The 17,611-nt window shown below is 35.6% G+C and overlaps 1 protein-coding gene across 1 annotated transcript in view; it reads right to left on the bottom strand.

The window, feature by feature from the left end:
• Positions 1 to 17,611, bottom strand: part of ITFG1 (integrin alpha FG-GAP repeat containing 1) — a 262,800-nt gene that overhangs the window by 202,403 nt on the left and 42,786 nt on the right. The window contains exon 6 of the mRNA XM_044659729.1: positions 16,553 to 16,647. Within this exon, the coding sequence (XP_044515664.1) occupies positions 16,553 to 16,647 (95 nt within the window). The remainder of the gene's footprint in view (positions 1 to 16,552; positions 16,648 to 17,611) is intronic.

Genomic DNA, 17,611 nt, shown 5'->3' with positions numbered 1-17,611 from the left:
TTCAATACATTGATTCCAGTAAAATTTTATTGTAATAAATTTGAACCAATAGTTCTGCCTGAGAAAATCTTTTAAATTCCAAATTATGTCATCTGCTCAGTTAGCCTTCCTTCCCATCTTAGTGCTGGAAATGCAAGGAAAAAGCAAAAACATTCCTTGTCCTCAAGGATCTTATATAAATTAGAACATATAAGGTGAATGAATTCAAAATAAATGAAAATTCACATTAGAAGGGAAAGGCACTAACAGATAGAGGGGCCAGGAAAGGCCTCCTGGGGTAAGTGGTGCCTTAGGAGATTATTAAAGAAGTCAAGGATTTTAAGTGTTTGAGGTTGGGAGGGAGAGTACTCCATGGATGAGGAACAATGAATACAAAGGCATAGAAGAAAGAAGGAGCAAGAGGGAGGCCTGCATGGCTAGACTGTGGAACACATTTGTGGAGGAGAATTTAAGAAGATTGGAAAAGTGGGAAGGAAAAAAGTTAAGGTTGGTTGAAAGAGTTAGGGATATTTAGACAGGAGAAGAGAAACTTTAGTGCAATGATGGCAATCTTTTAGTGTCTGGAGAATTGTCACGTTATATGGAATAGATTTGTTTTGTTTGGTCTGAGAGTTTAGAATGAGGAGCAATGGGTAGAACTTAAAGATTTAATTTTAAAGCAAAAAAAAATTCCTAATGATAAGACATGTTGAAAAATACTTTCTGGGAAATGCTACATTTCCTCTCACTAGAAATCTTTGAGCAAAGACCTGACACCTGATTGGAGGGAATGTAGTAGATGGGATTCTTGCTCAGGTATGGATTGAAACAGATCATCTTTGAGATTCTTTGGAACACTTCAGATCTTTTTCTGACAAATTGTTATCTAGTTATATCTCTCCCATTTTATATTTCTTAGGTTGGCATTTTAATCTCTATATTTATCCCAATTAAATCCATTCTTATTAGATTTGGCTCAGTTTTGCATCATCTATTTAGAGTGCCCTATCAAACCTAATAATTCCAAGAGAGAAAAATTCAAAACTTAGGTTGTTACCTTTTGTGAGGATAAGAATATACGCCAAAAGTTATGAAATAAAAAAGTATCTGAATAACATGCAATGAATGCTTATTGCACAACACTTTTGAAAAATTTCTCTTGGAAGTTATTTTCTCCAGGAAAAATCACCATGAGAAATTACTGTTGCTATAAAAAGTTATTCATTATCTTTTGCCTCTTTAACTTTATCAGTAAAGTTGATAACATCTGCAACAATCACAGTTTTTTCTAAGGAGGCCTTTCATCTTGGTGATAACGATCAACAACTATTAAAGAATTGAATCTGAATCATTTTATTCATGCCAAATTCCAAAGAATTGAGTTTTAAGCCAATCACAAAAACTTTTGGAAAACGCACACACGTGTGTGTGTTTGTGTGTGTGTGTGTATACATGTATTCAAAAGAAACATTTATCACTTTAAAAATGCTTCCAATATCTTATGCTTCTTGCCTAGCTAAAATCCTGGTAGCAGTGGTTCTTAACCTTTATGTACTACTATGAAAACATAAAATTTTCAAATAGATCTACCCAAAAGACTGTTTGAATTTTCCCTCAGGCCACATTCCAACATTTCAGAAAGGATGCTTCCTTTTTATCAACTGAAAAACCTCCAGCTGGAAGAGATGCCATTTAAAGATGTTTTCGGCAGTTACCACCATGCTGACACATAGTAGATGCTTAATAAATGCTTGCTAACTAACAGACAGGACGAAGTGGCAACTCCAAAGTTCATATGCCACTAAGTAAAGCATTTATAATTTTGGGGGGAAATTTAAATATATGAGTACAGTGGAGCCTTGTTATATTTTCCATGGTTCAATGGGACTAAGTTATAATAGGGGAGGCAATGACATTTGGGTATAGTCCCTTCCTTCAGGGGAGCTTTACTATATATATATATATCTTATTCTAATTAGACTTAATTAGACCTTAGGTCTTTAAGAGCAACAGCCTTTCTTTTTTTTTAATTTTTTAAACATTTGTTAATATTCATTTTTAAAATGGTTACATGATTCAAGCTCCTACTTTCCCCTTTACCCCCCGCTCTCCCCCCAACCATGGCCAATGCACATTTCCACTGGTTTTAACATGTGTCATTGATCAAGACCTATTTCCAAATTGTTGATAGTTGCATTGGTGTGGTAGTTTCGAGTCTGCATCCCCAATCATGTCCACCTCAACCCATGCATTCAAGCAGTTGTTTTTCTTATCTGTTTCTTCTCCTGCAGTTCTTCCTCTGAATGTGGGTAGTGTTCTTTTCCATAAATCCCTCAGAATGGTCCAGTGTCATTGCATTGCTGCTGGTATAGCAGTCCATTACATTCGATTTTACCACAGTATATCAGTTTCTGTGTATAGTGTTCTTCTGGCTCTGCTCCTTTCACTCTGCATCAATTCCTGGAGGTCTTTCCAGTTCACCTGGATCTCCTCTAGTTTATTATTCCTTTTAGCACAATAGTATTCCATCACCAGCATATACAACAGTTTGTTCAGCCATTCCCCAATTGAAGGACATACCCTCCTTTTCCAGTTCTTTACTACCAGAAAAAGCACAGCAATAAATATTTTCGTATAAGTCTGTTTATCTATGATCTCTTTGGGGTACAAACCCAACAATGGTATGGCTGGATCAAAGGGCAGGCATTCTTTTATAGCCCTTTGAGCATAGTTCCAAATTGCCAGCCAGAATGGTTGGATCAGTTCACAACTCCACCAGCAATGCATCAATGTCCCAATTTTGCCACATCCCCTCCAACATTCATTACTCTCCCCTTCTTTCATTTTAACTAATCTGCTAGGGTGTGAGGTGATACCTCAGAGTTGTTTTGATTTGCATTTCTCTAATTATTAGAGATTTAGAACACTTTCTCATGTGCTTATTGATACTTTTGATTTCTTTATCTGAAAATTGCCTATTCATGTCTCTTGCCCATTTATCATTTGGGGAATGGCTTGATTTTTTATACAATTGCTTTAACTCCTTGTATATTTGAGTGATTAGACCCTTGTCAGAGTTTTTTTGTTATGAAGATTTTTTCCCAATTTGTTGTTTCCCTTCTGATTTTGACTACATTGTTTTTGTTTGTACAAAAGCTTTTTAGCTTAATATAATCAAAACCATTTAATTTACATTTTGTAATTTTCTCTAACTCTTGCTTGGTTTTAAAATCTTTCCTTTCCCAGAGATCTGATAGGTATACTATTTTGTGTTCACTTAACTTATTTATAGTTTCCCTCTTTATATTCAAGTCATTCAGCCATTCTGAATTTATCTTGGTATAGGGTGTGAGATGTTGATCTAAATCTAATCTCTCCCATATTGTTTTCCAAATTTCCCAGTAGTTTTTGTCAAATAGTGGATTCATGTCCCAAAAGTTGGGCTCTTTGGGTTTATCATACACTGTCTGGCTGATGTCATTAATCCCAAGTCTATTCCACTGATCCTCTCTTCTATCTCTTAGCCAGTACCATATTGTTTTGATGACTGCTGTTTTATAGTATAGTTTAATATCTGGTACTGCTAGGCCCCCTTCCTTCACATTTTTTTTCATTATTTCCCTTGATATTCTTGATCTTTTGTTATTCCAAATAAAATTTGTTATAGTTTTTCCTAATTCAGTAAAGAAGTTTTTTGGTAATTTGATAGGTATGGCACTAAATAGGTAAATTAATTTGGGTAGAATTGTCATTTTTATTATGTTAGCTCGTCCTACCCATGAGCAATTAATGGCTTTCCAATTGTTGAGATCCAGTTTTATTTGTTAGGAAAGTGTTTTGTAGTTGTTTTCGTATAATTGCTGTGTTTGTTTTGGTAGATAGATTCCCAAGTATTTTATATTGCCTAGGGTGATTTTGAATGGTGTTTCTCTTTCTACCTCTTGCTGCTCTAATGTGTTGGAAATATATAGAAATGCTGATGATTTATGTGCATTTATTTTGTATCCTGCAACTTTGCTAAAGTTGTTATTTCTACAAGCTTCTTGGTTGATTCTCTAGGATTTTTTATGTATACCATCATATCATTTGCAAAGAGTGATAGCTTAGTCTCCTCATTGCCTATTTTGATACCTTCAATTTCTTTTTCTTCTCTAATTGCTACTGCTAATGTTTCTAGTACTATGTTGAATAATAGAGGTGATAATGGGCATCCTTGTTTCATTCCTGATCTTATTGGGATGGCTTCTAATTTATCCCCATTGCATATGATACTTGTTGATGGTTTTAGGTATATACTGTTTATTATTTTTAGGAAAGGTCCTTCTATTCCTATATTTTTCAGTGTTTTCAATAGGAATGGATGCTGTATTTTGTCAAAAGCTTTTTCAGCATCTATTGAGATAATCATGTGATTTTTGTTTGTTAGACTGTTGATATGGTCAATTATGTGGATGGTTTTCCTAATGTTGAACCAACCTTGCATTCCTGGTATAAACCCCACCCGATCATGGTGGATGATCTTCTTAATTATTTGCTGGAGTCTCTTTGTTAGTATTCTATTTAGAAATTTTGCATCTATGTTCATTAGGAAGATTGGTCTATAGTTTTCTTTCTCTGTTTTTGATCTACCTGGCTTTGGAATCAGTACCATATTTGTGTCATAAAAAGAATTTGCTAGGACTCCTTCATTGCTTATCATAACAAATAATTTGTATAGTATTGGGATTAGTTGCTCTTTGAATGTCTGATAGAATGCACTTGTGAATTCATCAGGTCCTGGTGATTTTTTCTTAGGGAGTTCTTTGATGGCTTCTTCAATTTCTTTTTCTGATATGGGATTATTTAGGTATTCTATTTCTTCAGCAGTTAATCTAGGCAATTTATATTTTTGTAAATATTCATCCATATCTCCTAAATTGTTATATTTGTTGCCATATAATTGGGCGAAATAGTTTTTAATGATTGCCTTAATTTCCCCTTCATTAAAGGTGAGGTCTCCCTTTTCATCTTTGATACTGTCAATTTGGTTTTCTTCTTTCCTTTTTTTTTAATTAGATTGACCAGTACTTTGTCTATTTTATCTGTTTTTTCAAAATACCAGCTTCTAGTCTTATTTATTAATTCAATAGTTCTTTTACTTTTGATTTTATTAATTTCTTCCTTGATTTTTAGTATTTCTAATTTAGTTTTCATCTGGAGATTTTTAATTTGCTTGCTTTCTAGTTTTTTGAGTTGCATGCCCAATTCATTAATCTCTGCCCTCCTTAATTTGTTAATATATGCACTCAAGGATATAAATTCCCCCCTGAGTACTGCCTTGGCCGCATCCCACAGAGTTTGGTAGGATGTCTCATCATTGTCATTCTCTTCAATGAAATTGTTGATTGTTTCTATGATTTCTTCTTTGACTAACTGGTTTTAGAGAATCATATTATTTAATTTCCAATTGGTTTTTGATTTGCCTGTCCAGGTACCCTTACTAATTATTATTTTTATTGCATTATGATCTGAGAAGGTTACATTTATTATATATGCCCTTTTGCATTTGTTTGCAATGTTTCTATGCCCTATTACATGGTCAACCTTTGTGAATGTACCATGTGCAGCTGAAAAGAAGGTGTATTCCTTTTTGTCCCTATTTATTTTTCTCCACATATCAATTAAATCTATTTTTTCTAGGACTTCATTCACCTCTCTTACCTCTTTCTTATTTCTTTTTTGGTTTGGTTTATCTAGATCTGAAAGAGGAATATTTAGATCTCCCACTAGAATGGTTTTACTGTCTATTTCCTTCTTGAGCTCTACCAGTTTCTCCTTTATGAATTTGGATGCTATACCACTTGGTGCATACATATTGAGCAGTGTTATTTCCTCATTGTTTATACTGCCTTTAATCAGGATGTAATGGCCTTCCCTGTCCTTTTTAATCATATCTATTTTTACTTTGGCTTTGTCAGAAATCATAATAGCCACTCCTGCCTTCTTTTTTTCATTTGATGCCCAAAAGATTTTGCTCAAGCCCTTAACCTTAAACTTGTGTATGTCCACCCGCCTCATATGTGTTTCTTGTTGACAACATATGGTAGGATTTTGGTTTCTAATCCACTCTGCTATTTGTTTCCTTTTTATGGGCAAGTTCATCCCATTCACATTCAGAGTTATAATTATCAGTTATGCATTCACTGACACTTTTGTATCCTCCCCTAGTCCCATCCCTTCTTCTTACACTATTTTCTTTTAAACCAGTGGTTTGCTTTAAGCCGCTATCCCTTATCCCCTCCCTTGATTAGCTTCCTTTCTACCCCTTCCCTTGTTATTCCCCTCTTTTTATTTTTAAAGGCCTAATGAATTCCCTCCCCCTTCTTCTCCCCTCCCTTTTTTGACCTCCCCACTCCCCTGCTCCCCCTGGTTTATCCCTTCTGACTTTCTCAGTAGGGTTAGATAGAGTTTTTTTATCCCAATGGATAAAATAGCTACTCTTCCCTCTCCAGGTTGATTACACTGAGAGTAAGGTTTAAATATTACCTCTTAATGCTCTCTTCCTCTCCTTCTTATAATAGTATTTGTCCCCTCCTCTTCTCATGCCCTCTTTGTGTGTAATAGAGTATCCTATTTTTCTTATTCACTCAAGTTTCTCTTGGTGTCCCCTACTATTCACCCCCCTCTTTCCCACCCCCCATGTCATCTTAGACCATTTGGTATTTCGTCCTCTCCCATGAATTATTCTTCTAATTGCTATGATAGTGAATACTATAATAATGAATAGAGTTCACTACAAAGAATTATATATAGCCTTTCTCCACATAGGAATACAGATAATTAGATCTTATTGAAGCCCTTAAAGAGGCAAATTTAAAAAATTATGAGTTTTCTTTCTTTCCCCTCTGTTTCTTATTTACCTTTTCATGTTTCTCTTGATTTTTGTGGTTTGATATCAAACTTTCCATTTAGCCCTGGTCTTTTCTGTGCAAATACTTGGAAATCTTCAATTTTGTTGAATGCCCATACTTTCCCCTGGAAGTATATAGTCAGTTTTGATAGGTATTTGATCCGTGGTTGAAGGCCCAGCTCTCTTGCCTTTCTGAATATCATATTCCAAGCCTTGTGGTCTTTTAGCATGGAGGCTGCCAGATCCTGTGTGATCCTGATTGGTGCTCCTTGATATTTGAATTGTCTCTTTCTGGCTCCTTGTAAGAGTTTTTTCTTTTACTTGGAAGCTCTTGAATTTGGCTATTATATTCCTGGGGGTTGTCCTTTCTGGGTCTAGTGTAGAGGGCGATCTATGGATCCTTTCAATGTCTATATTGCCCTCCTGTTGTAGAACTTCAGGGAAATTTTGCTGAATAATTTCTTTTAGTATGGAGTCCAAGTTTCTATTAATTTCTGCTTTTTCTGGAAGACCAATGATTCTCAAATTATCTCTTCTAGCCCTGTTTTCTTGATCTGTCACTTTCTCATTGAGATATTTCATGTTTCCTTCTATTTTATCAGTCTTTTGACTTTGTTTTATTTGTTCTTGCTGTCTTGAGAGATCATTAGCTTCTAATTGCTCAATTCTAGCCTTTAGGGACTGGTTTTCGGTTATAATCTTTTAGTTTTCCTTTTTAGTCTGGTCATTTCTGGTCTTCAGTTGACGTGCCTCACTTTCCAATTATGAAATTCTGCCTTTTAAACTGTTATTTTCTTGCCAGATCTCTTCCATCTTTTTAATCATCTCAGATTTGAACTCTTCAATAGCTTGTGACCAGTTTTCATTATTTTGGGAAGGTTTGGATATGGTTTCTTGTTTGTTCTCCTCTGTTGTCTGGATTTTCTCTGTGTAAAAGCTGTCAAGTGTTCCAGAGTTCTTCTTGATAATCTTTCTCTTCTGGGCTTGTCAATTTTGGCTTGCCATCGTTGTTAGCCCAGCGCCTTCTCAGCTTTATCCTCACACTCAGGCTCTCTAAGCTCCCCAGGTCTCAGGTTTCGTTGTTCTCGGGGTTGAGCCTCCTGGTTGTCCCTGGTCTGCCCCTCTGCCTGAAGCTCCTTCAACAGTCTTAGGGCGCTGCTTCCACTGCTGTGCTCCCGTCTGCACAGAGTCCCCACTCGTGGTCCAAGCCTGCGCTCGAGAACCTTGTCCGCGCCTAGGGCACTGCCATCACCCGCACAGACGCTTAGGAAAGTCCATGCGCCTTCTTGAGCCTCTTGGGGTCCTAAGTCTTGCTGCTCTCAGGAACAAGCCCTGGAGCTGCCAGTGACTTAATGGGTGCCCCAAACCTGCTTTCACTCTTGTGCATTGGCCTCTGAGCTGTATGTGGTGTGGGGTGTGGGGGAGGGGCTTCTTCCTCTCTCATTTTAGTGAGAGCTGTTTCACCCCTTTATATAGCATGGAAAAGCCCCGATTTCACATACCTTCAATGCTGCGCCCTGTTGTGGGGTCCCTTCGTTTGTCTGGATTCGTTTTTATGTCCCCTTGAGGAGTCCTGTATGCTTTGGTTAGGAGAGATCAAGCAGTGCTGCTCCTTACTCTGCCGCCATCTTCAACAGCCCTTTCTTAACTAAAATGGTTATCTTCCTCAGGACTTAGCACAATGCTCTGTACATAGAAGATGCTTAATAAGTTTAAGTTGGACAGAATGGCCCTTCTGGTCCAGAAGTACAATTAACTTTTTATAAAAATAACACATAACACCTACAATGGAGAGGTTTTAGTAAGGGATGGGGACTGGATCTATGATTTTATTAGTATGGGAAACTTCCAGGTAAGGAAATTGCTGCCAATGCAGATAGCACTTTTCCTGCCTCATGTAGTCTTAATTGTTTAGAACACTGAGAAATTAAGTGGCTTGATCAAAGTCACATTCGATAGGTGTCAGATTCAAGACTTGAACCCAAGTCTTACTGGCTTATAAACCAGCTTCTCATCCAAAATGAACAGGAAAGGTTTCCTGAATGAGATGATATCTGAATTAGACTTCTTAGAGATTGTGTAATTAAAGGTTTATTCTTTTCCTCTTTGTTCTTTTCTCTCTACATTACCTCATCAGGTCTTATGGCTTCATCCATAGAGCACCATACTTGAGGGTAAGGATAAAAGGATAGAATCAGACTCTGTTCTCAGCTATTAACTTGCTGTGTTAGCCTAATTCACTTAAGCCTGTTGGTCATGTTTCCTAATCTTTAAATTACAGGGTAATTAGATGACCTATAAGGTTCCAAAATTATCTTTATGTAGATGATGTCTAAATCTTTATATCCTCACCAAATTTCTCTTCTATATTTCAAGCTGTCTGCCGGCTGGCAGGGTGTTTTTTACTGTTAACTCAAATTTAACTTGTAAAACTACTTATCCTCCTATCAAAATCAACTTGTTCATCTGACTTTGCTAATTTTTTAATCATATTCTTCTTTTCATCATCATTGAAACTTACAATCATGACTCTTTCCTTAGCTCCCATAATGTCATCAAATTTGTTCTTTTTTCTTGAAATATCTTTCTCCTTTTGTTTTCCCTTTCCATTCTGACCATTATCATTCCAGTTCAGACCCATGTCATCTTGTGCTTCTAACTGCTTCCTAGAAGGTTTCCTTGACTCTAATTCTTCACTCCTACAATCTATCATACATGCTGCTGCCAGGTAATTTAAAAATCCTATCTTAATACTATTAGTCTCCCATTCAAAACTCATAGTTATTCCCTGTTGTTGACTTATAGGATAATGCCAAACTCCTTAAGCCTGGAAGCCAAAATCCTTCACAGTCTGGTTTTGATGTACTTTCTCATACTTAATTCCAACCTATCATTTTTCCATACTCTCTTGCTACAGCCAAAACGTTCTGCTCACTAATCACTGAACATGTTTTATAATGGGTAATTTTATGCAATATAAACTGAACTACTTGCTTTTCTGTGATCTTGTAATGAACGCTCCTACTTTTGTATACACTGTCTACATGTATAAAATGTTTGTATTAAACTCCTCTCAGGGCTCCATCTGTAATACTTTTCTATCAAGGATCAGTAAAAGATACTTCCTCCCTGAAACATTCTGTGTTCTCTACCTATAAGTGATTCCTCCTTCCCTGATTATTTCATACTATCCTCTTCTACCTTTCAAATGTTCTTAGTCATATTCTAATATGATTTTATTATTATATTTTTATTCATTACATTTGTTTTTTAAATAATATTTTATTATTTCCTGATCCTGGCTCTAGAAAATCTCTCTGGTAGTTCCTCTTTATTCCCCATTCCCGGAATCCTTTCTCTTCTCATCTCCATTTCTTGGCTTCCTTCAAGTCTCAATTAAAATCCCATTTTCTATAACAAAGCCTTTCTCATTTCCTCTTAATTCTAGTACCTTTTCTCTTTTAATTATTTCTTGTATATCCTGTATTTAACTTGTACACACCTGTTTGCTTGTTGTCTATTCCACTGCTTCTTGAGGGCAAGGGCTATCACATGCCTCCTTTTGTAATCCAAACACTTATCACAATGCTTGGCTTGAAGTAGGTGGATAGAGAGTAAGACCTGAAGACTGAAGGTTTTGGGTTCAAGTCTGGTCTTGGATACTTCTTAGCTTTGTGATCCTGAGCAAATCACTAAAACCCAAATGCCTAGTCCTTAATATTCTTCTTCCTTGAAATCAATTTTTAATATTGATCTAACACAGAAGATAAGGGTTGAAAAGAAAATTTATTTTGGGGGATGGGAAGCCACTTAGCAGCTGAAGGAGTGTGATTAAGGTCAGTTGATAAATATTTATTAAGTGCTTACAAAGAACTAGGCACTGGTTTAAGTTCTGAAAAATAAAAAAAAAGACAAATGACAATCCCTGCTCTAAAGAAGCTTACAGTCTACAGAGGGAGAAGTTTTTACAAAGAAGATGATGACTGAAAAGTTTTTCACATAGAAGGTGGTATCTGAGGTGTCTGGAAGGATGGTGGTGCTTTTAACAGAAAAAGAAATTCAGAAGAGGGTTGGATTTTGGGGGAAGGACAATAAGCTGTTTTGGCTCTATTAAAATTAAGTTTTTAAAGGACATACAGTTTAAAATGTCCAACTGGTAGTTGTGATATGTGCCCCAAGACTCTGTTCTGGGCTTTCTTTTTTTTTTCCTTCTATGCTATCTCAGCTACCACCAGTTAAATTAATATCCCTACCCTGATGATTCCCTCTGAATATTCAACCCTAGTCTCTCTCTTAAGCTCCAGTTACACATCATCAACTACTTCTTGGATATCTCAAATTGGAATATTCCATAGGCATATCAGTCATTATGTCCCAAATAGGATTCATTATATTGATCATAAAATCCTTTTGCCCTCTAAATTTTCCAATTACTGTCCAGTGTACCAGTATATTTCTAATCACTTTGGCTTTCAATTTTGGTATAAGCCATATTCAACTTTCTTACCCATTCTCATTCCCACATATCTAATCTATTGCTAACCTCCACATCTCTTATATATACCCCTTCCCTGCTTTAATCCACCTAGCCAAAGGCCCACCTTAGTCCAGGCCCTTATCTCTTCTCACATGCATTATTAGAATAGTCTTCTAACTGGTCTCCAGAGCTTAAATTTTTCTCCCACTCAATCCAACCTCCACTAAGCTTTCAAGATATTTTTTTCCTATAAAGCATAGGTCTGCTCACTGAGATACAGGATTTTAAAATACAAAGTTGTCTTTATATTGTTATCTTAGTACTAATCAGCTTTTAAATCTCTTTAAAACATGACCTCTTCTCTTCCCAGTCAATTATATTTTATTTCCCCCTCCACATGCTCTGGGATCCAAAGTCAATGGTCTATTAGCAGTTTTTCAAACATTCTGCATCTCCAATGACAGACTTTGTATGGGCTATCTCCCATGCTTGCTCTGCTTCCTCATCTCTACTTCTGGGTTTCACTTGCTTCTTTCAAACCTCAGCTCAAGTCTCACCTTCTTCAGGAAGGCTTTCTTGGTTCTCCTAGATGTTAGTGCTTTTCCCTTTGAAATTACCTTCCATTTATTCTGCATACATTTTGTATGTACTGGGTTAGTTACTCACTATCTCTCTATTAGAATGTAAGCTCCTTGAAAGCAGGGATTATTTTTGCCTTCTTTTGTATTCCTAAAGCTTAGAACAGTGCCTCCCATATAACAACTGCTTCATAAATATTTATTTGCTGGGACTATGAAGACTGGGAGGGAGTAGCAGGGAATGGGAAAGTAGATATGGAAAGGCTGAAGAGACCAAGAGAGAATGACTGATGGGCCCAAATTCTGGAGTAGACAGGCAGGTAAGAGATGAAACTAGGGCTGGATATATAGGTGCAGGAATTAGTCACATAAAGTTGATTATTTAAAGCAGTGATGGGCAAACTTTTTAAAGAGGGGGCCAAAGGATGGAAATGATCATCTCTCAGTCTGTTTCTAAGGCAACTCTTTCGAAGTTTCATTTTACTGTATCCTACTCATTGTATTCTTCAGATTAGGAATAATGTCATGCTGGCAGGATAGAACATTTCGGGGGCCGCATCTGGCCCGCAGGCTGTCGTAGTCTGCCCATCACTGATTTAAAGTCATAGGAATTCAATGAGTGAGAAGTATCAGAAAAAGAGTCTCAGAATACTCCTACATTTAGGAGCTAAATATTTATAATGATCCAATAAAGACAGAGAAGAAAGAGCAGGGAAGAGGCCAGTACATATGAAAAGACTGACTAGACCAAGATGGAATGACCAATGTGCCAAAATTCTGGAGTAGACAGGCAGGAAAGAGATGAAGGCACAATTAGGGGGCTTGGTCTTGGCAACAAGAAAGACTACCTTTTTTTATAGACAAGAACAAGAAGGTGACAGTGGGCGGGGGGGGATTATATTAATATAATATTATATTATTATATAATATATGGGAGAGGAGAAAAGAGGAAGTTCATGAAAATGGTCTTTTTAAAAAAATTAAATTAGGAGGGGGGTCTTCTGTAAAAAGGGAAAGGAAGAAGGTAACAGAGGGTTCTTAAGGAAAGGAATGGAGGTTTAGAATACTGATTGTTAAGAGTATAACAAAAAAATCAATGAGGAAAGAATAAAGGAATTGTCATGAAGCGATGAAGGCCTAGTTGAAATTATATCACAAAATTTTAGTGGACTCAAGTCAAAATGTTTACCTTATATGACAGCTGTGTCAGAGAATTCTTAAAAGTTATACCAAAATTTCTTGCTATGAATAATCGCTAAACGTAAGACCAATGTCATCTGAATATGATCCTAAAACCCATGTAATAAAAATTTTAATTAGATTTGAACTCTTCTAGTTTTTTACTTTTCGCTTAAAAAATTGAGTTAAATTGGCTTTAAGTAGGTTGGGTTTTCCCTTTGTAAAAAGGAATATCTTAAGACTTACATAAGATTTATCTATAATTAAAAGGTAAGAAATTATTTTTCACATTTATTAATATCTCAATCTACTAAAAGTACAATTTAAAAGAATTTTCTTAGCATTCCTTTCAAAATATCACCATGACTATTTTCTTCAAAGTTAAGATATTGATCATTCTTACTAAAAGCATACTTCTGCTTCTACTTCTAATCTAAATATTTCCTTTAGTAGCTTAAAAACAGAAACGCTGCATTAGTAGAAAGGCCCAATCTATGGATATTAAGTTAACCTGGAACCAGTAATAATCTACAATAAAAATTTCTATTTAAAACTTAAAAGCTTTGACAAAATTATTTTCACCAACTTTGGGGGGGGCACAGCTTAGTAAAACTTTACTAATTAAGAATAATTACAGGGAATCTAAGATTAATTACTGAATCTGATTTTGAGTATATGCATCTATACATGTATATATCTAGAAGTGAAATGAGAAGACATTTGGAATAGCCCACTAATTTTGCTGATAAGAAAAGTATGGCACAGGGGAGGTTAAAGGTCACAAAGGTAGTTAGAATATTTTCAAAGGAATGCAATCATATTAATTTCAGTAACATAAATAATTAGTTATATTAATTAGATATCTCACCAGATTTGTTTTAATGATTCCTAAGTGTACATTGTATACAAATGGATGTTATTAAAACTTTCCAAAGTAATTAACATTTTTGAACAGGAAGATGTTGAAATCATAATTTTATAATCCCTCCAAATAGGTGATAAAGAAAAGAGATGATATAAATAGGTGCTATTTATCTGGGCTGACAGGCTCTATAATCTGAGCCTGTCAAGATGGCTCGATCCTCAGGTGGAAGATGTATGTAGGCTAAGTGAGAGATGAGGTTGCCTAAGTGATCACCAGATGTGCTAGTAATTCCCAGGACTTATGAAGTTCAGCTTAGCCACCCCTATGCCTCTTTAACAGTGCCCCAAGCCAAAGTATCAAGTGAGGAGTTATAGGTATGATCAACAGCTCCTCTAGGTCCTTGGCTTAGGGGTTGGGTTTAATGATAAAAGATTGGTTTGGGCTGGTACTGATTTGCTAAATGGATAGCACTAATAATCTGACTGTGGTTTGATAAATCCCTTTCCCTATAGTTGTGGACTTCACTAGTCAGGAAAGGAGCACCAATCTTCAGCTGGATTAAACTGTAACAGGATTTATTGCTAATCTTAAGGGTTAGGAACAAGGAATCAGGATAGAGGTTTGGGAATGCTATACTATGTCTAATTTAAGTTAGGGTGATCTAAATCTATAGGTAACAGGTTGATATCAGGCTGGAGATTCTTCTCCCTCACACAATCCCCAGTTTCACCTGGCTGTGGTGCAAACCAAAGGTCAGGGAAGGATAATGATGTTCTTAACAGCTTGATGTTATTCTCTCTCAGCTCTATTAGTATCAGGAGAAATGAACTTCCTATGGCACTCAGGTTTGGATGCTGGATTTGCAGGTCTATGGCCTACCCTCCCATACACCACCCTCCTCCCAGAATTCCCTTCTCCAATTGAGACCCTGGGTGGTGCAGTCCGAGGGTATTTATAGAAGTGGTCCCAACTGTCTCTTGGCCTTGGCTTACGCCACCTGGGCAAATTCTAAGTTCTTTAACCAACGATCCTGTCACTCAAGCTGTTTTCCATCTTGTCCAAGAGGTTCCTTATCACATAGGCTGACTGTGAGGAAAAGTGTTTTGCAAACATTAAAGTTCTAGATAAATGTGGCTCATGCTTATTATTTCATGTCAAAGAAACAGGGAAGAGACAGCAGCAAAAGGTGGGCTTCCATAAAGAGACTAAATATTTCCTTTGCATTTTTTATTTATATAACTAGCTTAGGATGAGAAGAAATGTAGTGGGGCAGACTGCTGGAGTTGGTTTCACATATAGTGAGAAAATGGTCAAGGGCACTCTGTAGCTAACTGAGATGTCATAAATCTCCAATCTTCAGGAATGTTTGGACACATTCCAGGATGCTAGAGACATATGCAAACTCTTTGGCAATGATATCTTCAAAGGGCATTTTACCTGTCATTTTACTCACAATATGATTATTGATTATAGCTTCGCATCCACATTTAACCAATTAATAATTGGGATTATTCTTTATAACTTATCATTAAAATGATAATTATCAAATGGGATTACAGATTGCTGAAAATACAGTTCTGAGGAGATATTAAAAAGTGACTATAAAACTGAAGTTCCCTAATTAAATTATCCTTTATAAAGTCCTCCTGCCTCAAGTTCTAGCACTTTATCCATGGTGCTGCCTAGCTATCTCCCCAAATTTACTTAACTAATCTTTTTTTTAAAATAAACTCTGCAAAGTAAATACTAGTTAGCTTATGTCTAAAGATCAAGAATTCCTAATGAGTTGAATCCAGATTAATGAAGTATCACTCTATAGAACTTTAAAATATCACAACAAATACTTTTCTAAAATTTTCCACTTTTTATAATTTAGAAATCAAATTTAAAAAATTTTAATTTTAAATTAAAAAAACTTCATTTCTCCTTACCTTGATACCACTAATTAATCATAATGATGACTTTGACTTTATATCTTTATGGTATTACAACCTATCAAAAATGTTTTTACATAATTATCTCATTTGCTTTTCATAGAGACCTTATAAAAAAGTTGAGAAAAGTAAATACTTTGGCAAGTGAAGAAACTGAGGCAGAGAGTTAAATTTTAATACTAAGAATTATGTAATGTAAGAACTAGGAGGAACTTGAGAGGTTATTTTGAGCAGCTTTATCAAATTTAAATAGAAACTATGGTTATTAACCTCCATATAAGATTTAGTACAACTCAGAGCAGAAATTGATTTAGAAACACACAAGATAACATTCTGTTTTATTGCATTTTCATTTATTTTGTTAAATATTTCCCAATTACCTATTAATCTGGTCTTGAGTCACAAAATCATGCCTTTTATCTGACACCTCTGATTCAGAATAACATCTTAATTTTACACATGAAGAAATTGAAGTTAGGAATTACTAAGAAAATGAATCTAATTAATGGACAACTGGGGACTGTAAGTCTTGTTTCTTTTCTTGAAGTCTGGTAGCTTTCAAATACTTTACATCTATTGTACTATTTAAAATAAAGCAATCTGTTAGCAATTCAATATAAAAAATTTCATTTTTTAAAGGAAAAAACTCACCTGCAGTAAAATCTTTATTCAAATCAATAAAGGCATGAGAATGTGGTATTTTCATTTTACTCTGAATATTCAGTACAGGATGCCATGATAAATTCCTAAGGAGGAAATAAAGTTTAAAATATTGTTAATACAAACTTGCAAATGACTTTTTCCATGACATGCAACTTAAAAATATAGTATTTTAAGCAATTAAATTCTGCCCATGTGGCAATGCTAAGTAAATACACAGATGACTTATAGTGGCTATTTGAACACATTTTACTAAAACCAGAAAAAGAATGAATTATGCCCCTCAGAAAAAAAAAAAAAAAGGTTCATTTTTTTGAACCAAATCAATAGAGTACATATGACTGCACTTCTTTTCCTAACCTTAAGATGGGCCACGAAATGATCTGCACTAGCTCTAGTTGTGCTATCTTTTCAGTAAGAGAATATAATCTATGAGAATATATTTGAAATTGGTATCTATATAGTTAATGACAATATTCAGGTGCCTTGTAATTCAAGACTGCCAATCTATTCAGGCAACATGGATATAAAGTGAGTTGCTTATAGTCAGCATTTTATGTGAAGAGCACAAGTCAGTAATTTATTTGAACAGTCCAAGTATGATGGGAAGAAAATTCCTTTTTTTTTCAGTAGCTCTAAAATATATTTGCCTTTGGATGGAAGATGGGTGGTGGAGAAGGAAAGGGAGTTGTGGAATTCAACTACGGAATAACACTATAAGTCTATGTGAGGGTTGACTGGAGACCTCTAAAAAGTCAAAGGATTCCTCCAGTGGCAATCCCAAACTTATTTTCCTTATGAGCAAAATTTAGTAAGAATTTACTACATGCCAAGTAGTGTGGTAGAAGTTGAGAACACTGTGCCAAGCCCTAAGGGTTCAAATACAGGGAAGAAAAGATAGCCCTGCCTTTAAGGAGCTTTCATTCTAATGGAGGAAGATATATATAAAAGGGAGCTGAAAACAGGTGAGTATGCCAGTGTGGAAAAGAGGTACTTTGTGTAGGGGAAAGGCTGTTATGGAGAAGGTAGACAAGTTTGAAAAGTAAGGAG

Source organism: Gracilinanus agilis, chromosome 2, assembly GCF_016433145.1.
Source record: "Gracilinanus agilis isolate LMUSP501 chromosome 2, AgileGrace, whole genome shotgun sequence".
NCBI classification, from domain to species: domain Eukaryota; kingdom Metazoa; phylum Chordata; class Mammalia; order Didelphimorphia; family Didelphidae; genus Gracilinanus; species Gracilinanus agilis.
This window is presented reverse-complemented; position numbering and strand designations above follow the sequence as displayed.